Source organism: Pristis pectinata, chromosome 2 (assembly GCF_009764475.1).
Source record: "Pristis pectinata isolate sPriPec2 chromosome 2, sPriPec2.1.pri, whole genome shotgun sequence".
Lineage (NCBI taxonomy): Eukaryota > Metazoa > Chordata > Chondrichthyes > Rhinopristiformes > Pristidae > Pristis > Pristis pectinata.
The window spans coordinates 47,062,793-47,089,019 of NC_067406.1; the positions used below are offsets into that span (position 1 = coordinate 47,062,793).

The 26,227-nt window shown below is 39.3% G+C and overlaps 1 protein-coding gene across 1 annotated transcript in view; it reads left to right on the forward strand.

The window, feature by feature from the left end:
* The first annotated feature begins 2,205 nt into the window (after nt 1-2,205).
* The window catches only part of parp8 (poly (ADP-ribose) polymerase family, member 8), a 292,103-nt gene continuing 268,081 nt past the window's right edge, over nt 2,206-26,227 (forward strand). The window contains exons 1-2 of the mRNA XM_052010563.1: nt 2,206-2,336; nt 2,833-2,887. Coding sequence (XP_051866523.1) covers nt 2,246-2,336; nt 2,833-2,887 — 146 coding nt within the window. The 5' untranslated portion in view covers nt 2,206-2,245. The remainder of the gene's footprint in view (nt 2,337-2,832; nt 2,888-26,227) is intronic.

Here is a 26,227-nt window from a genome sequence, read left to right on the forward strand (position 1 = left end):
AACTTTTAAATTATACTGATAAATTAATAACATCTCAACGGATGTATCATTGTCAATATTCCACCTTCCAGGCTGACTCTCAATCCATATCCAATTACATTTAGCCCTACCGGTCTGTCGGTCTCACATTGGCCACCTTAGAACCCACAGAGTTGGAGTGGAACAAATTATTCTCAGCTCGGGCAGGCCGTCCATGTAGAAGACTTGCAGGTCTCTATTATTTTCTATTTAAATAGTTATCATGGAACTTGCTCCACTCAATTCCCCAGCACATGCTCAAGGCAGCCGACTCAGATGCATTGGAAACTGAGCACAGATGGAGGGAGAATAATAAGGTTTAAACTCATTAAATAAAGAGGATGTTCCACCATTTACTACTGTGGATCCTCTGTGTTTTATTATGTTTTTTGCACACTTTTGTTACCCAGTCAATGCAGATTCTGAATTATTGAAAGCCATTTATCTCTGTTATTAACTATCTGCCATCACTTTGAATTAAAGCCGCGGCAAAGTTGATTAATTATCAACAGTAACTTGGAATTCAAAATAGGAAAGGGAGCTATATTAGTAACTGGATTTCTGTACAAATAGTTTGTACATTACCCGGATTACAAGGTTAGTCGAGACCCATTTGAAGACGACAATCGGATATTGCAGAATGCCATCACTTATTCAATGTGTTGCATAGGCTGCCCCGAAAAAGGGGGAGAAGCAACGAGGAAGAGCGAGCGGGATAGAGAGGAGAGGGCGGGGATTGACTCATTCACGGAGGCTTACTCTGAACCCCAGTGATGTTGTTGTAAATGGTCCGAAAAAAAACATGACCGTGAAATTGAATCCTGTAATGTTTATAATACTCTGTTCAATTCAGTTCATGCAAAAAAAAACGGCTGGAGGAGGAGGATGAACACAGTGGGAATTAAACTGCATGTCGCGCATTCAATTTCAGAATGGCAATTCCCTGGAAAGGGAAACCGTCCCACGTGATTCCAGAAACAGAATGTGATTTTGAATGAGTGCTTTTGTGGCACCTGAAGTGAATCCTTTATTTGGAGCTTCATGTGATCCATCAGTGAGAGCAAGGAACCCCGCTGGCGCTCGTTTTGCTACTCCAGGGCTCAAGGGCCCGAGTCCTAACAGGTCTTTCGAGCTATTTCCAGAATGGCATCCCTGATAGGTCTTTCATCTATTATACAGCGTCTTTTAATTAACACCCTTGTACAGAACAGACATTCCCATATTTGGACCGCCGGTCAAATTCCCCAAAGGTCACGGAACGGGGAAAAATATCATTACATCAAATTTTGAGATTGTAGGATAAATCGCACTTTGTCTTTTATGGAACGCCACTCTGAAATAAAATGCATTCTGCCACATTAATGGGAGAGCTGCGTGCATTGTGTGTGGATACGTTGATGGTTTTAATAATCGCTTGCAGAATAAACAATAGACCGGGAACCGAATTTGTGAAATTAGCACGTCGCATTTATTGAATCAAACCACCCCTCATCATCCCTCCCTACAAATAACCTCCCAACCCCCCCCCCCACCATTACCCCCACCCTCTCTCTCACATACATACACAACCCCCGCAAGTGTTATTTATTAGTCCAGAGTTCTGTCAGATCCGTGGTGGGCATCAGATTTCTTCATCGGGTGACGCTGTCATATTTCACCTCATGAACCGATGTGTGGCATCTTTTGAATTCCTACGTTGGTCCAACACTGGGTAAAATACCGTGTGGCTTGCACACTTGCCCAGATCGACTGACGGCTCACGGGTCGGATATTACCCTCTCCTGAAAAAAAAACAATGCAGAAGGAATAATTGATGAAGAAATCGGTTTGAAAAAAAAAGGAAGCAGTGGGCTGGCTTTTTGTTAGCTTTCGAAATCGCGAAGCGTTGTGGAGCAGGGTGTGTGTATGTGTGTATGTGTGTGTATGTGGAGGCTGCGGCGCCCCGTAGTACAGCACATCCCTAGTCGGAAGAGCAGCTGGATTGCTATTGTCATCTCTGGCCAGCTGAGATAAAGCAGCTGCGGCAGCGTACCTTGGAAAGAAGCAGCAGCCCCGCACCGAGCCCATCCATCTGCCGGCCCCAGCAACTCCGCACCGCCTCCCAGCCGCACCACACTGGGGACTCTGACCTTGGGCTGGCAAGCGGCTTGGTTCGCAGGTTTGCTTTTACTGGAAAAGGGAGGACAACAAAAGGAAAGCAAAACATTTCTCTCTCTGTTTGCACTTCATGGGGATGTGTTCAAGGCAGGAGCGGATACAGACAGACATAGACAGCGTACTCCAGAGGTGCAAGGCGGACAAGGACTGCCTGTTTTCCGGTAAGATTTGCTGTTAATAAAAACAAATGCATCCTAAATGACATTTTGCCGTTTTATGTCGGTGTTAAAATCCCGACAGTGGATGTCATTGTATTTGCATTTGGTTCATTGGCATGACACTATCTGGAAATATAAAGTCTCTTTTCCTGTTGTATCTCTATTGCATTAATTTACAACATTTGAGATGGTTTTGAAGTAATCACGATATGATAGACCAGATAGATGAAAGCGACTGTAGCTGCATTTTCTGTTCATTTCCATAGATCTGTCCATTTGCATCGACAATTTTTGTTGTCGCTATGGAAACACTTGTTGCAGAAAAACGTACTGTACTGTAAATGGCCCGCTCCATGAAGTACTCCCTTCGCAGACTCTGAACTGCAACGTGATTGTTTCGCTGGAGCTGAATTATCTCATTAATCCACACTAGGCAGATCTTGCCCAACAGTACAAAGTCCTCTGCTCGTTTGTTCACTTCATTTTGTTTTTGTTCTAGATTTCAGATATTCCGATTCCACATTCACCTATACATATACAAGAGGTTCGAAGAGGTAGGGTAGAACTTTCTCTTTCCCATCCACTTTCCACTCCTAACCCCCAAAAACAAAATATCCGTGCATGTGTCCGTTGTTGTAAAAGTAGTTCCCAAAACTTGCTCGGGACTTTCGCATCCCCCGGCTATTTCTTTCAGTTAAGTTGAACAATGAAGGAGTGATTGTGGTGTTCAATAAATCTTCAGGACATGTTCTGATTTGCAGAACTGGCCTTGCATTTAAAAACAAAAGTGAAAAACTGAAAGAAGTTTCTATGCATCAATACCTTGTTCTAAAAATACTGGAAATAGAGTCGCAGATGTTGGCATATATTACATTTATATTACATTTTATAACGTTATATCCATGGTGTTGAATAAACAGCATGTGTGTGCAGAGCCCGCCATTTATCTTAAAGGTAAATCAATACTGTATCATATGCCGTGGCTAACAGGATAGTTCCTGAAACATGGGAAAACCTATGCTGTGATATTTTTGCCTGGTTCCCCGCCCTCTAAAACTTGTCAACATTACATAAAAACAAAACTGAATTGCTGTAGATTTTTGAGAGAATTAGAAGGCTAGGGCTTGCTAGTCGTGCAATTTTAACCACTTGCGAAATGTCATCCGCTGGAGCGCGTCATTTTACCTCGATAGATATTGTTATGTGCACGGAAACCCCTTTGTGATGATCGGGCAAGTCCATGTTCTCATGGTGGACGCAGAAACCTATAGTTGGGAGAGAATTCGCCAAGGGACGGCTTTCTTTCAGGGTTAAAACAGGATAAGAAGTTGTGGTGCTATTTTTTAATGGATTTTTTTTTAGAATGGGCCTGAGAGGTCACCGCTGTTCTTGTTTGGTAGTTCGAAGGATTGTGCAACTGCGAAGAAGAGGAAACCAGTTTAGTGCAAAGTGGAAATAGGTTTTGAAATACCAAGCTGAAGCACTGACAAATGCTTTATATAAGTATGCCGGGAGAATTTTCATTGCAATTATAATCCTCACAGCAGCGTCAAAAGAGCGCACAGTTAAAACAAGAATGAAGCAAACAGCACTGAACCTCTTTTGTTATTTTTTTGCGTCTTCCTGAACGGATTATAAAGGCAATTTCCGTAATTATGAGACCAACCCCACCAATGCATTCCGCCATTCAGTTAGGTCGTGGTTGATCGATGCTTCGGCTCCATTTACCCGACCCTGTTCCCCATCCATTGGGATGTCTACCTAGCTAAAACAAAAAGACCCATTGATCTCAGTCCTGTGAGTTTCAGTTCATTGAATGTCCTTTTAGGAGGGAGTTCCCAGAGTACACTCCCCTTTCCATCAAATATTACCTCCCAGGTTCGCTCCTTGGTTATCCAATTCGAATTAAACGGATTCCCTCACTAGTTTCCCTGCTTGCACTCTGTCAGGCTCCTTCATTATTTTAAAGACCTTGCCTGGGTCGCCACTTCAGTGTGGTAAATTTAAGATAGTATAGTCTTGACCTGAATTTTAATGTTCAGCAATGATATCATTCAAGTATATTTGCACTAAAGCTGGGCTATGTCTTTCTTGAATTTCACCAACCTAAACTCCATAGTATACTCCAGTCAGAAGGATCTGTACAATTGAAGTACATCTTACTTTTTCCTTGTTACAGTTTCCTTGGATAAAGGCAAACATTTCAGATATACAAACCCCATTTCCTCCCTCCCAGCCAGTATCTTTTCATCTTTCCTTTTGTATGCAACTTTTTAAAATGCCCTCGGGAGGTCCTTATGGACAATACTCCAAACTGTTCCCTAGCTATCAGGCTAGAGAGTTGATCAAATCAACCATGATGTCCTTTCACAAAATCCATACGGACTCTTATCGATCAGCTTGTGTTTGTGTAAGTCTGCAGGTATTCTATCACTTATGTTTCTTTCAGTGCTTTCACACAGTTGATGTTAAGCTGACTGCCTAGTGGTTATTTGGTTTCTCATCTGACTATTCTTAAATAGTGGAATAATATTTGCAATTTTTAGAGCTGAATCTGGAAAATTATAACCATAAAGTCTGTAATATCTTAATGCTTTTATTACTTTGGGGTGAAAACCATTGGATCCGAGAGACTTGATCATCTTAAATCCTATCATATTCTCCATTACATTTTATAACTTGATTTTGGACTCCATATTGTCCTGCTCCTGCATTGTAAAAATAGATAGAAAATATAAAATAATCAAAAGTTATTCTTATTGTCCATTATGGTGTTGCCTGGATATTTTAATGAGCCCGCCATTACATTATATATGTAATACGAAAACATGTTGATGTTAGCTTTGCAAGGCCTAAAATTAACCCAGTGAGCACAAAACTCCTTTGTTAGAATTAACTGATTCTGCCTAGATAGATACACATTGTTCATGGTGTATATGTATTTCTAAAGTTAATTATATTATGAGTTTCCACAACCAAATAGAAACAATTCACATTCCAGGACTTTGCATTCTCCATACTTACTGCTGATTAAAAATTTAATTATAACTGAGTTGATAAAAGCAGTATCACAGGTCACGGAAGCAATTAAAAAAAGGCTAACATAGCCCTGGGATTTATTTCTAGGGGCATAGGATATCGAATTCAAAAGTAATGAAGTTATGTTAAATTTGCATAAGACCCTGGCAAGGCCATGCTAGAGTATTGTGCATAGTCTAGTCTCTATAATTTAAAAAAAGACACAGAAGTGCCATGAAAAGTGCAAATATGATGAACAAGTATGGTGTCAGAACTGAAAGGGAGGACTGTAGAGGTTTTGGTACTTTTGTTTGGGAAAGATAGCCCTTAAAAATGAGCGAATAAAGTTCTTTGAAATTATGAATAAACAAGTTGGAAGGGAGAAAATGCTTCCACTTGTGAAAGAATCCAAAATGACTAGTCAAAATGACTGCTAATAATTGAATAGGAAATCAGGGAGAATATCTTGTTTCAGAGGATTATAATGTGGAACTTGCTACCACGAACAATTGCTAAGCAAAATAGTTTAGATACTTTTGAAAATAAATTAGTCAGTGCACAACAGAACAAAGAATAAAATGATAGCTTGAAGGGGTAAGACTTGTCTGATGGAATGGGAAGACACTTGCATGGATTGTTAAGACTAGCTCAGACTTGTAGGGCTGAATGAATTTCTTTTGTGCTGCATATTTAATGCATGATAATGTGCTGAAGATCACTTTGCCAGCTCGCTGCATGGCATGGAGTTCATTGTAACCTAAGTTATTAGCTTTTCCTTAGTTATAGCACTCTCAACTCTTCCAGTAGAAGGTCCTTGGTTTAAGCCCCTCTGTAGAGAATTGGTCACATAATCTGAGATGACATGTCACTACAATTTTGAGGGAATGTTGCATTACCAAACATGGTAATGAGATGATAATTTAAGGCCCTATCTGTCCTCCAGGTGGATGTAAACGTTTATATGGTTCTATTTCAAAGAACTGCAGGATTGTCTCCTCTCTGCCCAGTTAATATTTTTCTATCCAGCAGCATTGTTAAATCTAATATCCAATCAGTAATCTCCCTGCTGTTTGTGGATCTTTAATGTAAGAAAATTAGTTGCTGCATTTCCATACACAACAGTAACTACAATATAACAGTATTTTGTTTGCTGTAAAGCACAGTGGGGCATCCTGAGGTCATGAAAAGTGTTAGAAAATACACTTTGTTTCTGAAAGAAAACCTTAAACTGTTCATGAAATGAGGTACATTTGTACTGCAGCTGCACTTATTTGGTTTTATAGTGGACAATCGCAATGGTTATAAGGGACAAGTTCAACATTAAGTTTTAAATTGGTATAAAAACATGAATAGAGAATGAAAATAGTATTCATACAATATGAGTATTTTATTTCACAATGTGTCTGTTGATACAGTGTCAGCCAAAGGGTTGGAGACAATATGGGGTACGTGATTGAGCTCACACCAATCAATTGTACAGCAAAGGCAATTTACATAGAAAAAGAAGTCTATTTAAAGAGAAGGGTAGAAATACAACTTCACCCAATAAAAGCAGAGCACGTTTTATGGGAAAATAAAGTGACTGGAGGATAATTGTAGGCAAATTATGCACATAAAATGAAGCTGTCACTTACAGCCATATAGATATGAGGTGTGAATGACAGGGTGATTTCCCAATCATCCTCCCTTTGACAGGAATACCATTGCCATCATATGGAGCATTTCTATTTTATTAAGAGGCTTCGTTAACCAGATCTCCAAAGGAGACAACTGGGAAGCCATGGGCATCTTAATGGTTTTCTTCAGCCAAGATCCTTGCTGTGGTTTGATCCCACACTGAATAAAATAGCAACTTACTATTTTGTTGATTGTGGGAATGGAAGGAAAGCATAGATTGGAATGCCAATCTGACAGCAGAAATAGTTAGGCTCTCCCACAATTTATATGCTGCATTGCCAATACACTTGCACTACAGGTATTTTACTTAAGAATCCCCAAGATAAAAGACAAATTCTGAACGTGTGAACTAATTTTTTTGCCTGGTGATGCAAATCACTCTTATTTGATGTCATCTTCTGCTTTGTTCCAAGAGCATCTGACTCACTTTATAAAGAGCAAGGTATAAATAGTTATGTGCCAAGATGGATAAAAGATAGTCATAGAGCACTACAACGCAGAAACAGGTCCTTCGGCCCATCTAGTCCATGCCGCCTGATCTTTTGCCTAGTCCCATCTACCTGCACCTGGACCATATCCCTCTAAACTCCTCCCAACCATGCACCAATCCAAACTTCTCTTAAATGTTACAGTTGAATCCGTATCTACCTCTTCCGCTGGCAGTTTGTTCCATACTCGCACCACCCTCTGAGTGAAGAAGTTTCCCCTCAGATTCCCCTTAAATATTTCACCTTTCACCCTAAACCTATGTCCTCTACTTCTAGTCTCACCCAACTTTAGGGGAAAATGCCTGCATGCACCCTATCAATACCCCTCGTAATTTTGTAGACCTCTATAAGATCTCCCCTCAGTCTTCTGCGCTCCAGGGAATAAAATCCTAACGTATTGAACCTTTCCCTATGACTCAGGTCCTCAAGTTCCGGCAACATCCTTGTAAATTTTCTCGGCACTCTTTCAAGCTTATTGATATCTTTCCTGTAGGTAGGTGACCAGAACTGCACACAATACTCCAAATTCAGCCTCGCCAATGTCTTATACAAGTTCAACATAACATCCTAACTCCTGTACTGATTTATGAAGGCCAAAGTGCAAAAAGCTCTCTTTGTGACCCTATCTACCTATAATGCCACTTTCAAGGAACTATGGATCTGTATTCCCAGGTCCCTTTTAGCGCACACCGCATGGCCCTACCATTCACTGTGTAAGTCTTACCCTGGTTTGTCCTCCCAAAGAGCAACACCACACACTTGTCTGCATTAAATTGCGTCTGCCATTTTTCAGCCCATTTTCCTAGCTGGTCAAGATCATGCTGCAAGCTTTGATAGCCTTCCTCACTGTCCATTACCCTTCCAATCTTGCTGTTATTCACAAATTTGCTGACCCAGTTTACCATGTTATCATCTAGATCATTAATATAGATGATAAACAACAACAGACCCAGCACCAATCCCTGCAGCACACCACTGGACACAGGCCTCCATTCAGAAAGACAGCCATCTACTACCACTCTCTGGCTTCTTCTGCAAAGCCAGTGTTGAATCCAATTGACTACTTCATCCTGAATGCCAAGTGACTTAACCTCCTGGACCAGTCTCCTATGTGTGACTTCATCAAAGGCCTTGCTAAAGTCCATGTAGACAACATCCACTACCTTTCCTTCATTGACCTTCTTCGTAACCTCCTTGAAAAACTCTATAAGATTGGTTAGACATGACCTACCATGCACAGAGCCATGTTGAACATCCCTAATCAGGCCCTGTCTATCAAAATACTTATATTTCCTGCCCCTTAGAATACCTTCCAATAAATTACCAATGCTGACGTCAGGCTCACTGGCCTATAATTTCCTGGCTTATTCTTAGAGCCTTTCTTGAACAACGGAAGAACATTTGCTACCCTCTGGTCTGCTGACACCTCACCCATGACTAAGGATGTTTTAAATATCTCTGCCAGGGTCCCTGCAATTTCTGCACTGGTCTCCCACAAAGTCCTAGGGGACGCCTTGTCAGGTCCTAGGGATTTATCCACCTTCGTTCGCCTCAAGACAGCCAGCACCTCCTCTTCCGTAATCTGGATAAGGTCCATGACCTCGCTACTCTTTTGCCTCAGTTCTATACTCTCTATGTTTGTCTCCAGAGTAAATACAGATGCAAAAAATTCATTTAAGATCTTCCTCCATTTCTTTCTGCTCCATGCGTAGATGACCACACTGATCCTCAAGAGGACCAATTTTGTCCCTTGCTATCCTTTTGCTCTTAATATAGCTTGGGATTCTCTTTCACCCTGTCTGCCAGAGCAACCTCATGTCCTCTTTTTGCCCTCCTGATTCCTCTCTGAAATGTTCTCTTGCATTTCTTATACTCCTCAAGCGCCTCATTTGATCCTAACTGCCTACATTTGATATGCACCACCTGCTTTTTCTTTATCAGGGCCTCAATTTCCCTCGATAATCAAAGTTACCTAAACCTGCTAGCCTTGTCTTTTATTCTAACGGGAACATACAAATTCTGTACTCTCAATATTTCACTTTTGAAAGCTTCCCACTTACCAAGCATCTCTTAGCCAGAAAACAGCCTATCCCAATCCATGCCTGCCAGATCCCTTCTGATGCCATCAAAGTTGGCCTTACTCCAATTTAGAATCTCAACCCGAGGATGAGTCCTCTCCTTCTCCATAATTATCTTGAAACTAATGGAATTATGATCATTAGATCCAAAGTGTTCCCCTACACACACATCTGTCACCTGCCCTGTCTTGTTCCCTAAGAAGAGATCCGGTATCGCCTTCTCTCTAGTTAGGACCTCTACATATTGATTAAGGGCACTTTCCTGAACACATTTGAAAAAAATCTATCCCATTCAATCCCTTTACAGTATGGGAGTCCCAGTCAATACATGGAAAGTTAAAATCATCTGCTATCACAACCTTATTTTTCTTGCAACTGTCTGCTATCTCTCTACAAATTTGTTGATCTAAATACCGCTGACCATTGGGAGGTCTATAACATAGTTCTATTAACATGGTCATCCCTTTCTTTGTCCTCAGTTCCACCCATATTACCTCAGTAGACAAGCCTTCCAGTATGTCCTCTCTGAGCACTGCCGTGACATTTTCCCTGATAAGTCATGCCATCCCACCCCCTTTAATACCTCACTCTATGTCATGTTTAAAACATCGGAACCCCGGAACACTAAGCTGCCAGTCCTGCACCAAGTCTCACTAATGGCTACAACATCATAATTCCATGTGCCGATCCATGCTCTGAGTTCATCTGCCCTACTTACAATACTCCTTACATTGAAATAGATGCATCTCAGAACATTAGTCCCACCATGCTCAACCAGTCGATTTCTGTCTTTGCTTGTAGGCTTTCCCACAGCCACTCCACTTGCTGCCCTGCCACTCTGTTTTCCAACTCCCTGCAGCTCTAGTTTAAACCCTCCTGAGCAGAACTAGCAAACCTTCCTGCAAGGTCCCCCTTCAGTTCAAGTGCACACCGTCCTGTTTGTACAGGTCCTACCTGTCCTGGAAGAGAGCCCAGTGATCCAAAAATCTGAAGCCCTCCCTGCTGCACTGTCTCCTTAGCCACATGTTAAACTGCACTATCTTCCTATTTCTTGCTCACTAGCATGTGGCACGGGTAGCAATCCTGAGATCACCACCCTGGAGGTCCTGTCTTTTAAATTAGCACCTACCTCCCTGAACTCACTTTGCCGGACCTTGTCACCCTTCCGGCCGATGTTATTGGTGCTGATGTGGACCATGACTTTTGGCTGCTCACCCTCCCCCTTAAGATTTAGGCTTATTTATTTAATGTGTTAAAAGGCAAAATGCAGTCTTCCTTGAGGTCTGTACCAGGGTTTGACCTTCTGAAAGCAGAAAGTTACAAAGGGACAAAGGCAGGTTAATTGAAAAGGCAAAACTGTGGAAGAAGGGTTCAAAGTAGGAAGGATAGATTTATCTACTTTACATTGTGAAAGATTTACTAGAGAAAGAATAAAATCTTTGGGAGAAAAATGATTATGTATCTATGTACATTACATTAAAGATGAGTACATATGTGCAAAGAGTAATGTCACCTTTAAATTAAGGGAGGTGGAACACCAATATGGGAAAGTGATATTTCAGTTATACAAACTCTGGGGAAACCCCATTGTAAGCACTGTATGTAGTTTAGGGCATCAGCCTTCAAGAAAGGGTATTTGGCTGTGAGGGAATATTGGTGAAGATGTAATGGGATTATATCAAATTAAAGAGTTGAATTACATGGACATCACTTAAACTGTAAGGTTGATTTGATGGGCCTAACAAAAGGAAACTGATTCCAGGACAAGTGGACTTATTCATAAATTTTATCTTGGCCTACTCAAAATTCTTCTGTACAATTGACGGTTATTAACCCTGGGTCGATTGAAAATGTCAAAACTGAGACTGAGTTTTTCTCAGGTATCAGTAAGAAACGATCAATGGGAGGCAAAGTCAGTTAAAGTACCAATCAACTATCGTCTAATTAAGTAGAAGAACAGGCTCAAGGGATTTAATGGTTTCTTCATGTTCCTCTATTCCCTCTCACTTTAAACTGACATGAGATCAAATTTTGAAGACTACTATACAAAATGTTTTTGGCCACACATTCTGCAGTGCTTTATAGATTGGACTGTTTTCTTGCTAAGTCCACTAATATTACTGTTTATTTGATGGAAGAATGAAGTATTTTGCATTCTATGTGCATGGGTCCAAAGCACAAAAGTACTCATACGCTAAATGCTGAACCAAAGTTGTAAGTGAAGAGTGCAGAAAATATTTATGGAGGAAATAGTGGACTTGAGATATTCTTTTGGGGAGAATGGGAAGAATTTTATAATGTAATGAAAACAGAAAATGCTGGAAACAGTCAGCAGGACAGGGATCTTGTATGGAAAGAGAAAAAGAATTAACATTTCCAGATGGAGACCCTTCATCAGAACTGGAAAAGTGAGAAAATAATTTAGATTTTTTTCATTTATCCTGTGTCTGACTTGGTTGATACCAATACTTGGTGTGAGAATTTGTGTTAATATCATTTGCTCCAGTGCTAACAAATTGCTGCAGACTAAATTTACCCATACCAACAAAACTCTGTTTTTTTTTCTGAAAGGCAAAAGATACCCAGTTAATTTTTGTACAGGTTGACATTCCTGTTGAAGGACATCAGAATGCTTTCACATATATTAAGTCACAGATTAAAAGAAAGTTTTTGTGGGTTGTGAGGAGCATGTTCAGGAATAGAAATAGCCACATAGAACACAGTAGATTAAAATTACCTCACAATAAAATGCAATTTGGCCCATGTTGGCACTTACAGTATACAGGAATTCCCTCTTCCTGCCCTCAATCCCCATCTGTCTCTCTTCTCTCAGATTCTTCTATTCTCCTTCCTTTGTTTATTTAACTACCGTTTAAGTGCATTTATGCCATTTGAGTCTGTATTTCTACAGAGAATGATCAGCAATTGAAACATTATCGTGGAAGGATGCTGAGGCCACAATAATGGAATAATTTAGGAAGTCACTCAGTGCAGTATTGAGAAATCAGAAGTGTTTGTATTTGGAGTGTAGTTCGCCTGAAGTTATCCAGTAACAAGATTCGATGGCCAGATCTGATCTTTGGCCATTTATGTCTTCAGTCTGCAGTAATCCCATTAATTGAAGGAGTTTGGTTAGTGATGTTGATGAGAATGAGTTAGATAATGACTTTTGTATGAATGTTTTCAATTAAAATGGATTGGAATCCTGTGTATATTGTTCCACATAGATCTTGTTAGTAAAATCTGATTCACATCATGGATCAAATATATCAGGTGTTTGTCAGGAAACCTGTGGTTGGGTTGGAAGGTTTCCCAACTCTGAGTCAGAAAATTGTGGATTAAAGTTCTGTCCAGAGACTTAAATACAAAAGTCTTGACTGACAATTCAGTTCACTAGTAAATGGGTGCTAAACTAGTGGGTGGTACCTTTTATTTGATTAAACCAAGGCCCCCATCCCTCTCAGACTCCCACTCTCTCTGTCTTCCTCTCTCTTTGTCTCTGACTCTCTGTCTCTGTCTGTCTGTCTATGTCTCTCTCTCTCTCTCTCTTTCATGAGTGCAGAAGATCCCACACTGCAGAGTTTGAAAGAGGTGGCTTTAGAGATAGTGGATATTCTGGTAATTAACTTCCAAAGTTTCATAGACTTTGGATTGTTCCAGTGAATTGGATGGGAGCAAATGCAATCCCAATATTTAAAAAAAAGGCGGGAGAGAAAATGGGGAACTACTGACCTGTTAGCCTACTGTAAACAAATCTTTCTTAGGTTGACAGGCTGTGACTAGCAAGGGACCCGCGCTTGGGCCCTTGCGACTCTCAATCCACAGCAACAACTTGACTGAGGGGAACCAAATATTATATTTCCAAGCTTGATGACATTACTAAACTAGATGGGATTGTGAATATGTAGGAGAATGTAAAGGGGGCTTCAAGAGAAGACAGGCAAACTGAGTGTGTGGGTGAGATCAGGGTAGTGTTGAAAAATATGAAGTTATTTACTTTGGTGCACATAATAGAAAAGCAGAGTGTTTGTTAAATGGTCAGATATTGGGTATTTTTGATGTTGAAAGAAACCTATGTATATTTGTACATAAGCCCCGGAAAGCTAAGAGGGCAACAGTTAAAAGACAACATTTAAGAGGGCAAATATATGTTAGCCTTGATTATGAAAGGAATTGAATACAGAAGTAAGGAAGTCTTAGTGCAATTATTTAGCTCTCTCTCTCTCTCTCTCTTTCTCTTTCTTCACACACACACAGACACACACACAGACACACATCATGTACACACTGGAGTATTGAATGAAGATTTGCTCTCCTTTCCTTAAAAAAAACAGATATACTTGTCTTAGGAGTGCAGTGAAGGTATACCAGCAATGGAAGTTTTGCCAAATGAGAAGAGATTGACTAGACTGGGAATGTATTGTCTCAAGATTAGAACAACAAGAGGTTCTCAATAAAATTTACAAAATTCTTAGAAGTCTTGACAGGCTTAATACAGGGAGGACATTTTTCATGGCTTCAGAGTTTAGGAAAAGCCGACGTAGTTTCAAAATTAGGGGCAGTCCCTTTCTTGTCATTTCTGAAATGAGGAGAAATTTCTATGGTCACAGGGTGGTAAACCTTTGGAATTGCTCGCAGCAGAGGACTGTGGAGGCTCAGTTGCTGTGTTCATTCAAAACGAAGATTAATAGATTTCTGAAGTCTAAGGGAATTAAGAGTAACGTGGATGGTGCTGGGAAATGGCACCAAGGTGGAAGATCCGCTGTGATCTTATGATTGGCAAAGCAGACTTGAAGAGCCAGAAAGCCTCTTCCTCTTTTGCTCTTACATTCTTGTGATGCTACTGTGAAGGAGAGCAGGGGAATTATTGTGGACAATATTTATCTCTAAATCTATACTGTTAAAACAACCACATTGCTCTTTGTGGCAGCTTGCCGTGTGAATATTGGCTACCTCTTTCCTTGCAATATAACAATGCATACACTTTAAAAGTACTTTATTGGTCACAAAGCATATTAAACTGTTATAAAAAGCACTGTGTAAATGCATGCCTTTCTGACCTAAGGTATTTACTTATTTACAATAAGCTGATCATGTACAGCCAGTGGAGAATTTGGAAGTTTACTTTGTTAATTAACAATATCCTTTATGCATTTGTATTGTAGAAGCAACTTTCTCAAAGTTTCATAAATCAAGCTTAGTCTTTGTAGTAGCAATTTTAAAAGTATAAAAATATAATCTTGCAGCAATTCTTGTATGCAAGTCTGAAAATGAAGTGTTGTTTTGTTTTAGAGAAACCTTCAGTTCCTGTCATATGAGAAGCCCACACGTCTTATTTTTCAGTGAACACTTTTAGTCTGGTGTCATTTGGAAAAAAAACCCTTCCTGTTACATATTCTGACATAGAATGGCAAAACCTGATTGCCATAACAGTAGGGGAGGTGTTCCAAAACCATTGCTCTGAGCTGAAAGGGCTCACTGAGTTTCAAGGGACATGCACCAGCAGGTATTTGTTCCTTTAGCTCCCACAAAAATGATTTATAGCAATACAGACCTTTTACAGAGAAGGCATATAATCAATTGCCTTTAGATCCTGCCCTCTCCTTTTTTAGGGGTTATTTAAAAAATGTGTCAATATTTAATAACTTAAAACCTGAAGTTTGAAAATTAATCTAAAGCAACTTTCTCTTCAGCCTCCTCTGCTGTTCAGTGAAGTTCCCCAGAAGCTGATTGTTGGATGAAGGCAACTTACAGCCTCCAGACTCAATTGTTTCAGACCATGACCATGTTCATGGACAGCAGTGGTTTCTGATGGATTTGTTGTTACTATTTAAAACCTCTCTGTGTAGCGGTTAGCGTAACGCTTTACAGCACCAGTGATCTGGGTTCAATTCCGGCCGCTGTCTGTAAGGAGTTTGTATGTCCTCCCCGTGTCTGTGTGGGTTTCCTCCAGGTGCTCCAGTTTCCTCCCACATTCCAAAGACGTACGGGTTAGGAAGTTGTGGACATGCTATGTTGGTGCCGGAAGCATGGCGACACTTGCAGGCTGCCCCCAGAACACTCTACACAAAAGATGCATTTCACTGTGTGTTTCAATGTACATGTGACTAATAAAGAAATCTTATTTTGTTATCTCTGACAAATAAATATTTGCATTCTGGAACTCCAGTATGTTGTATTTCAATATATAAATTGTATAACATTTTAAATGTTTGGAGCAGCTGAACTTCCATTTATTTCTGAGGAAAAAGTGAAATTCAGTTGTCTGCAAACTGCGCAGTTCAATTAAAGTAATGCAGGTTAGATAATTGTAGATTTTTGCATGATGTTCATGGCTTTCTGACAAGTTTATACTGTAGTTTGCAATGACAGATTGTCCTCAATGAAATAAGTATTGTGTTAGAATAATTGTTTTAACCCCACTTGGTTGACTTGTAAGAAGGAGGTGTTAACTCAGCAATGAATCCTCTGACTCACTGTGAGCAATGCCACAGGATATTTACATGTACATTGTAGAGAATTAAGATAGGAGTGAAAAACAGTGAGCAAAAGTTCTAGAATAAAAATGAAATTGGGAATTAGGAATGTATAATATTCAAGTATTGAAAAGAATGGGATTACAAAAGATTGATATGGCAAGTGCCAACTCCTCTACTTCTTTCTTGTTCAAATCTCGATCAATTTGCCTGAAATAAATCCCACATTGTTTATTTCTGCTGCTTCCTTCCTCTTGGCATTCCATTCTGCATATTTACAGCCATTTGCATGAAGAGATTAAATCTAAACTGTCTTCTCTTTTCCAAGCTTGAGGATGTGTCTCCTTGTTCAAGAGTCTGGGACAACTGTGAGCATATTATCATATTTCAATTTATATATTCCCTTAAGATTCTTGAGCTCCTGAATAATATTTCCAAAGTAAATAATTAGGCTCCATAAACACTCATTATAGTCAACAGGGCTTAAGCTTGATTCAGATTCGCTGCTTGTTTTACATTGCTCCAAGTGTTTGGTAATGCAAATGTGCATACATTATTACATACACATATCTCCCTTTATTTCCTTAATGCTCATATTTTTGGCAGTATTAACAATTGGTGTTGTTCCAATTTTTTACAAATCATTCTGGACATTTGTAATTATGGTTATGCTAAGGGAATTATATTGCAGTGCTGTATGGTGCAAATATCACTTGCAAGTTCAAGTATAACATGAAGTGTGACAGCAAAAGTGTGTGTGAGATGCATTTTTTTAATTAACAGTCTTTAATAAAATGTTCCTTGTTATGAGAACCATCTTCATGGCATCATTTCTCCGAGGCCAGAGCTCTCTCCCCCATTGTCAGTCATTCCAACCTTTCCTATTTTACTCTTTCAAAACTTGTCATAATTTGCTTTTTAAATAAAAACTCTATTAAATATCCTCTTCTCCAGCTGTAACAGTTGGGTTTTGTCAATCTCTATTCATAGCTATAGCTTCCCTACCCCTCCCTCCCTTACCTCTCCAACCCCTCCAGGAACCATCAAACTGCCTGCACTGTGTATTGTCCATGGTTTTCTCTTTCTCAGTTTTGAAGAAACGCCTTCGACCTGGATGTTAACTGGTTTCTCTTTCTACAGATACTGCTTGACTGGCTGAGTTCTTCCAGCAATTTTTGTGTTTGCTCTATGGTTTTAGTGTTCTTTCTATAATAGAACATTCAAATTTTGCATACCAGTACTTTGTGTTCTAGTAATGTTTTGTAAAAAATATTTCATTACAATTATTAGGATAACTTGTCTTTGTCTCTCTCTGGATCCAGTAATGTTCCTTGGGGTTCTTTATTCTAATCCATCAATATTCATTTTCCTAACTCTTGTTTCCCGTATATCAATTAATCATCAATCTATACAGTTCCATTACAGGTTTGACTTTTTTTTAAGGCTCTTGTGGGACACCTTATTGATCGCCTTCTGGAATGCCCTATAAACTAGACTATTTTTGCTTTACCCAATCAACCAGGCTTCTAAATGCATTCTTTTTTACTCTCATTTTATTCTTTGTAATATTATGCATCAATTTTGGTTTTTCTGCTTTAATTGACCCACATTACTTTTTAAATCCTTTTGGTGTCCATTTGGACTTTCTCAGTAATTTAAGAAATTTAATTTTGGATATAGGATTTCTAATAATAGACTCGTATCCATTTCTGCAATATAGAATAAAAGTAAAGCTAGCTACATATTTAAGACTTTGGTTATTTAGATCATGACCTGTCATTTTTCATCAGAGTTGTATAATATGGCCAGGCCACCACACTTCTGTGATGTGACATGAGCTTTCTGCACTTCTGCTTCTTCAGGTTTATGATTAGATTTTTAGTTACAGCAGAAACCAGTCATTTTTGTAGTACTGAATTTCAGGTTTCTGAGTTTTTAAATTATCCCCATTGAAACCTGCACCACATTTTTTCTTTGAATGCATTGTTCCTACAAAAGTTACATTCAGATTTGAAAAGCTTCCCTGATTGCAGATTCCTAAATATGTGTTTCTGATGTGCACAAACAATGATTAAATAAGTTGAAATTTTAATCATTATATTTGAGGAAGAAGGTATGATCGAGTCAAAAAGAGTCATCATGTATATATTGTAAACAAAAAATCACTAGTTTGGCCTCAAATGGAATAGAGCATTCAGTTCTGGTCACCTAACTTTGGCAGTTTTCCTTGAATGATTCCAGGCTTGGGGCATTTCGGTTGTGAAATTCAAAAATAGGAGTTAGAGTAATTCCCCGGGAGAAAAAAGGATGAGATGAAATTTGACATTGGTGACCGAGATTACGTCTAGATTTATAGATGAAAGCTGTTCCCTATACAGCATAGTCCAAAGATTGAGGACATTTTTAAAATATGTGGTAGAAAATGAAAGGTGGATGTGAGGAAAAACTTTTGATGTAAAGGTTGATCAGCATCTGGCATTCACTTCCTGCAGGAGTGGTGGAAACAGAATCAAAAGGAATTTGGATAAGTACTTGAGAAAGAATAATTTGCAAGGCTGTGGAGAAAGAGCGGGGGAATGGAACTGTTGGGATTGATCTACTTGAAGCCAACATGGAAGATGGGCTGAATGGCCTCTCTCTGTGCCATAACATATGGGTGAAAGTTGTGAAATGGTGAGCTTTAACTTGCAAACAAATTGATATCCCCTGTATATGAAGACGATTGCTCTCTCAAGGCAAGGCAAATAAATCACGATATTATCTTTCTCAGGATCCTTCTTTTCCATCACTCATTGAACTAATCAAAGCTTGCACTGACCAAGTCTCATCCCAGTTCTGACCTAAAGTGTGCACAATAGCACCTCAAAAATGAACTGAAAAGCAGACTATGATGAAATAGATGGACAGTGTGGACATCTGGCAACAGAGCTCTTTGTCATTGGAGCTGTCTGTGTCATCTTTTGAATGATACTGTAAGGCTTCTGAGCTCATTTTGAAGCCATTGCCAAAAGATAGATGCTGTCAACATTGTAGATATTGCCACCTTAGCAGATGTATTTGTTATAACTTTCTGTCCAAATCTTTTCAATTGATCAAGAGAAGTACAGCAGATTTTTAAAAAATGTTAATATCCCAGTGTGAAAGGAGAGGAAAGAAGAAATTAGGGGAGATGATTCAGGGTGGGTCAAGAGAATGGTTTAGTGGACATTTTAAATGATGGACTGAGACTGTCAAAGCTGGAGGTGGTAGGAACTCCAATGATTAGATAGGTCTCTGGGAAGGTTTGCATAGAGAGCGTGAGCCAAGGAACCAAGTCCCCAGGTAGGGATTTGAGTCTGGAAATCGCAGAGATAAATACGGATTATTTTGCAGTACAATCACTATTAATATACAAGCAACTATGGCAGCCATTTTATGCACAACAAGATATTAAGGAAAACAATGAAATTAATTAACTAGTTAATTGAGTTTTTATATGATGTGGTCTAAAAACTATATTCCATAAGAACCACAAAATTACCTGTTTGGCTTTGAATTATCCCATTTGATCTGTAACATACACCTGAATGGATAGGAGACATCTCATTTCAAGGGTCATTTGATGGTTAGTATTTTGATTGCGTTCAGATGGAGTGAAGGCATGGAGAAATTTATCAGTGTAGGTGAGTATTCAAGATTGCATACAATAGGGGAAAGTGACTCCGTATAGCTCAGTAATGATGAAGCACTTTTAGAGTTAGTTGAAATTTTTGTTTCAGATTTTCTGTACATATATTTATTTCAATATCAGAAGTTTTAATTGTGTGCTAGCCAAACACGAATTTTATAGGGACAAAGCCCCAAACGGATTGCTCCACTGCAAGGAGATGGCATGAACCTGATGGACAAATGGCCTCCTTCTGCATTGTAATGACCTTATAACTTGTAATTCATTATTGACTCATAAAATTGCGAGCTCTTCTCTGAATTATGCCTTTCAACATGTAAACCACATCTGAATGGACAAGAGTTCCAGTTTAAGGATTCAATGGTGAACAATTACCTCCCCAATGCAGTGGTACCGTCTCAATCCGAAATGTCGAACGTCCCTTTGCCTCCACAGATGCTGCTTGACCCACTGAGTTCTTCCAGCAGTTTATTTATTTTTTTGCTCATTACTAGGCTGAGTAACTAATTAGTTGCTGTATTTTAGAGGATTTTGCTGTGCATAAATGGTTGCCACGTTTGTCTGCACAAAAGTAATGATTGTAATTCAGAACAATCCATGTGAAATAATTCAGGATATCTCTGAAGAAGCATAAGGTGTAATTTAACAATAATTCATCTTTTATTTCCAAGGATGATACTTTATGGTTATGTGTTGGAGCTATGGCTCATGATAGCCACTGGCTTATCTGATATGAAAGTTCAGTCTTTGTTTTGAACTCCTCAAGTGAGCCTGCAAGGATAAAACAAAAGCCATATTTATTAAAAAAATAAACAATACACATTTGGAAACTGAAATGGTAGCATAAATTGCTGCAAACAGTCAGCAGATCAGGCAGGTTCTGTGGAGAGAAGCAGATTTAACAATGCAGGTCAATAAATTCTTTCTCAGATACAGATCAAACTTCAGAATATTTGTACCAATACTTGCTTTTGTCTTTGGTGTGTTTTGAATCTTCTGCCTGCATGATATGAACAGGTACCACTTGTCCTTGTTCATTTTTTTTTATTGTTGATTGCTTTTCAAGTTCCTTTCAGTTTTAAAAAATTCAGCCTGTTAAGACTGAAATAGTAGAACACCTGGTATTGTGACTAATGCACTGGAGAGAGTAATAAGTTTTTATTTCTGACTAGCCCTTAAATTGCTGTGATAATAATCAGTTATTTTATTCTAGAACATTTTGTCAAAGGATAACAAGAGTAGTCTAAGAAGAAACACTGGTGTGCAATTGCTACAATGTGCTTATTCTCATTAGGAAGCCATATGGGGCTCAAGTAATAGTCAGTTAATATATTTGTTAATATTTACCACTGTGAGAGTAACTTCATCGGAACAACTGCAGCAGTTTAAGGCGACCACCTTTTCAACATCAGTTGCGGATGGGCAATAAATGCTGGCTTTGCCAACAACACACAGGTTGTGAAAAAATGAATTAAAATATTGTTTTATATTTCTTTATAAAATATAGGCATGGCTGGTGATACCAGCATTTATTGCCCTCATTGCCCCTGACAAGGTACCATTGGTGCACCTTCTTGAACCACTGCAGTTGGGGTGATGAAGATATTCCCAGTGTGCTATCAGGGAATTTCCAGATTTTGATGAAGTGTTGTCAAAGGAATAGTGATCAATTTCCAAGATAGGTTGGAGTCCAAATGCAGGTGTTACTGTTCCCTTGTGGCTTCTACATTTTCCCTTCTGAGAGGTTGAATATTTGGAAGATGGGTGCTGTTGCTGAAACTTGGTGTATGCAGAGTGTGTTAAAGATGGAAGGATTGAATGTTTAGAGTGATGGATGGGGTGCCACTCATGTTTTGCCCTGGATGGTACTGTACATCTTGACTATGAGGGTTTGTATTCAAACAAACAAGTGAAGAATATTACATCATGTGCCTGACTTGTACCTTGTAAATTGTAGAAGGGCTCTGGAGATTTATTCATTGGAGTCACTCACTAAAGGCTATTGAATTGTTCCCTCATACGATGAGATGGACTCTAACCCACAATCTACCTTGTTGTGATCTTGCACCTTATTGTCTACCTACACTGCACTTCCTCTGTAGCTGGGACACTTTACTCTGTACTGTTATTGTTTTACCTGTATTACCTCAATGCACTCTGTACTAACTCAATGTAACTGCACTGTGTAGTGAATTGACCTGTATGATCGGTATGCAAAACAAGTTTTTCACTGTACCTCGGTACAAGTGACAATAATAAACTAATACCAATAAAGGTTTTATGTGGCTGATGTAACCATTTCTGGTCAGTCATGCCTCCCACCCTAACCCACAGAATATTGATGACAATGCTGCTTCCTGTCAAAAGTAGGTGGTTAGATGCTCATTTGTAGGAGGTGGTTATTGTCTGGCAATTGTGTAGGCCAACAATTATTCCCCACTTAAGCTCTTGACTGAACATTTTCCGGATCTTGCTATGTGTGGACACAAACTACAGTACATTTGAGAAGCTGTAAATGGAACTGAACTTCATACAATCACCAGACATTCCCACTTGTGACAATGGAGCCATGGTCATTAATGAAGGAACTGAAGGTTGCTGGATGAAGGATTTTGTGTTAAGGAACTGCTACACTGTCCTAAGGCTGATCCCCATTCTCCACCTCCAATTTATGACTCCAGCCATCCAAGTATTTTGTAATTCAGTTGTTTTGTCCATGTTTGGTCAGTCCTGGGCAGCAACAATGTTTGGAGCTGAGTTGTCTTGCTGAAATTGAAATTGCACAGGTGAGTGGGCTATTGGTGAGTATGTAGCATTTGATGGTGCTTCAACGACATGGTCCCTCACCTTACTGATGATTGGGAACAGACTGGGTTGGTAAGTGGCTGGATTGGACAGCAGATACTTGGGCAGTTTTGCAGTTTGTCAGGTAGATGCAAAAGTTGCAGCTGCATTGAACACAGCCTGACTAGAAGTGTGGCTAGTTTTAGAGCATGAGTTTTCATTGCTCCACCTGGGGTGTTTTTGGAGTCCATGGGTTTTACTTCATCAAGCATGTTCAGATGTTTGTTGATATCACATGAAACAGCTGAAGTCTGGCAACTCTAATGGCTAGGAACCTAGGTGGATACTGAGATTGACCTGTCACTCAGAAAATCTGCCTAAAAATGGTTGCAATCATATGCTACAATTTGAAAATCAAAAATTACAGATACTGGAAATCTGAAATAAATACAAGAAATGCTGAAAACAGACAGCAAGTCAGGCAGCACCTGTGGAAGAGAAATAGTTAACATTTCAGTTTGAAGACCCTTCGTCACAATTGTTCTGGTGAAAGATCTTTGACCTGAAACATTAACTCTGTTTCTTTTTCCATAGATGCCAAATTTTCCTCTGAGTGTTTCCAGCATTTTCTGTTTTTATATGCTGCAATTTGCTTCCTGTGAGGATCATATCACTTACTCCTCTCAGAATTATAAGATGAAAATAATTACCTCCAAAAATATTGTGTCAACCACAAAAATCAAATGGCTTTCAAAATATAGGCTTGTGGAACTTTATGCCTGGGTCAATTAATTGATTTTTTATAACTACTTTTGTAACTATTATAGTGAAGGACCACGATGGCAGAAAATTAAAAGCTATTAATTTGTGCCCTTGATGATTTGCTCCATTGCTGTACCTCATGTGGAATACTTCCTCCAACTTTGATGATGCATCCCTGTTTGAACTTAAAATGCTTGAAACATGCAAAATGTTCCATTTGTGTTGACTGAAAAGCAGCCATAGTAATATTACAGCAGCAGACTCACACATACTTAACTGCTATGTTAATGGTATATTGGCTTTTATTAGGAGAGGGCTTGAGTACAAGAGTCTGCAATTTTATAGAATCATAGATTCACAGAGTCATAGAGTTGTATAACACAGAAATGGGCCCTTCAGCCCACCATGTCCATGCTAACCTTTTTGCCCATCTGCATTAATCTCATTTGCCTGTATTAGAACCCTGTCCTATGCCTTGCCTATTTAAGTGCCTGTCTAAATGTCCATTGAACAGAGTGATTGTATATCACTCCACAACATCCTCTGGCAGTGTATTCCAGATATCAACCACTCTATTTAAAAAAAATACTGCTTAGGTCCTAAAACTCCTTCCTCTTACCTTAAACCTGTACTCTTTTGTTTTTTATACCTCCTCTTATTTTGATAAGGTCTTGGTGAAACTGCAGCTGAAGCATTGTGCACAGTTTTGGTCTCCCAACCCAAAAAGGGTTATATTTGTCATAGAGGGAGTGCAAGGAAGATTACTTAGGACAGATCCAAGGATGGAAAATTTGTTATCTGAGGAGAGATTGAGAAGACTGGGCCAGTATTTTCAGAGTTTAGGTCATCTTATTCTTAAAGTTCTCAAAAGGCTAGAAGCAGGAAGGATATTTCCTCTAGTTGAGGAGTCTAGAATTAAGGGTCACAGGCTCAAATTAGGGGTGGGTCATTTTAGAATGAGATGAGGAGGAATTACTTCATCCATAGCTTGCTGAATTTTTGGAATTCTGTACCCCAGAGGAATGCGGAGGCTCAGTTTTTGAGTTCTTTTGAAACAGATTGATAGATTTCTGGATATTAAGGGAATCAAGGGATATGGAAATAGTGTATTGGGCATTGAGATAGAAGATCATCCATCATCTTCGTGAATGATGGAGCAGATTTGGTCCTCTCCTACTTCTAACTCTTATGTTTTTATGTCCTATGTTTAATTTACTAGAAGATATAATATTGCCAGAGGTATTCTGACTGGTTCATTGATAAAGTTCTGTACAGAAAAAGTAAGAGGGCACTGAACAGCCTAGTCACTGTTTGATGTCTGAAATGTATCATCATGTGGTTGTTATGGAAGGGACAATGAATGTTTTCCTTGAAGAAATGCCTCTGCAAAACTTTATTTTTCTCAAGACCCTGAGTGTTATTTACAGTTGACTTGGCCTTCTACACTGAAAGCACTTAAACACCTGTCTTCTGCTTGCTGTATTGTTGTGAATGAGTGGAGAGAAATAAGACTCATGGGTCCAGATCACAGGGAGGAGTTTGGACAAGAGGATGTGGGTGGAAAGGTTGGGAGGCAGTCGCTTGATGGAGCTTGGAACTTTGAAAGTTCAGGCTGAGGATCAGAGTGCATGGTATTACAACTTTCTACTCTGACAAGGTGTTGGGGAGGGTGCAGAGTTTCAGAGCTCCAGTTGGGTAATGCCTTAGATGGAAAGGGGTTTAGGGAGCACAAGTGAGAGAAAAGGGAGATTAAAAACTACTTTTTAACTAAAAATTGATTTGCCTGAAGCAGGTTCCTACATTAACTCTGTGCAATGGGAAAGTGGCTCCTAAATTTGTACACGCATTTCACCATCAGTGCACTGTGTTCAATGTTGTGGATGCACCGCAATCTGATTCTAAAGATATTGTATCCTATTTATTATGGAGTTTACATTGTAGGATGCAAAAAATCAAACTGTAAATGCTGGTTTGATTTGGCAATCGTTGTGTTAGCCTCTTCCTTCTATTCCCCATGGATAGCTCACGCACTGTAGTAAGATGCTCACTGCCCCAACAGCAAACCTTGGACACTTTTTGCCCTGTTGACCTGCAGCCTTGGAAATGATAATGTTATCGCTTGCTCCTTTGAGCTGCTGTGGGCACTGTCTAACATGTTATTTCTTGGCCCCAAATGAGTGAGATCATAGTCTGATGGATTGAACTTTCCCAAAATATTTGAATGAGCAATAACCTGGAAAATTACAGCAAGGTCATTGCTCTTTATGTCAGGAGTAATGCGTCTACTGACCTTACCTCTGTTGTCAATCATGGCTGTGATGTCTACCACATACACATATAGAGTGTTGTACTTCATTGAGTGAACTTGTATCTTTTGAATGCCCAGACTGAATACAAGCTTTCCATTTATTTGTGGCATTACGGACTACATCCTTTATCATCTTTTTATCGTTTAGCATGTTTGTCATGGACAAGGAAAACTGGAGTTCTGAGACTGAGCAGGCATGATATTAGAGGGTATTTACTAACTGTGACAGTAAAAACAAATGGTATCAGCTGACAATGAGGAATGGTTTCCTTTCGGCATAGAATTTCAACCAACCTGAAATAAAGATGTCACTGTTGTGGCCTGCAAATGTCATCCTGCATCAAAGACAGAGCACGCCAACAGTTGGTGTTTACACTAACAGCTGAAAACCTGAGTAAAACAAAATAAAGCTCTCATGTAATATTGGAATGGTGCATGTTCAATATTCTATTGGATACCAGTGCGTGATTTCAAGGCTGTAATGCAATTGTATAATTTATTTGTCCAGTGCTGTGGATCGTGATTCAATAACTTTGAATCTAATGCCTATATTACTGCCTTGTATGCTTCCAGCTATCCATTATTCTTTATAAAACATAAAATTTACCGTAATGAAGGACCTTGCAATTCCATATG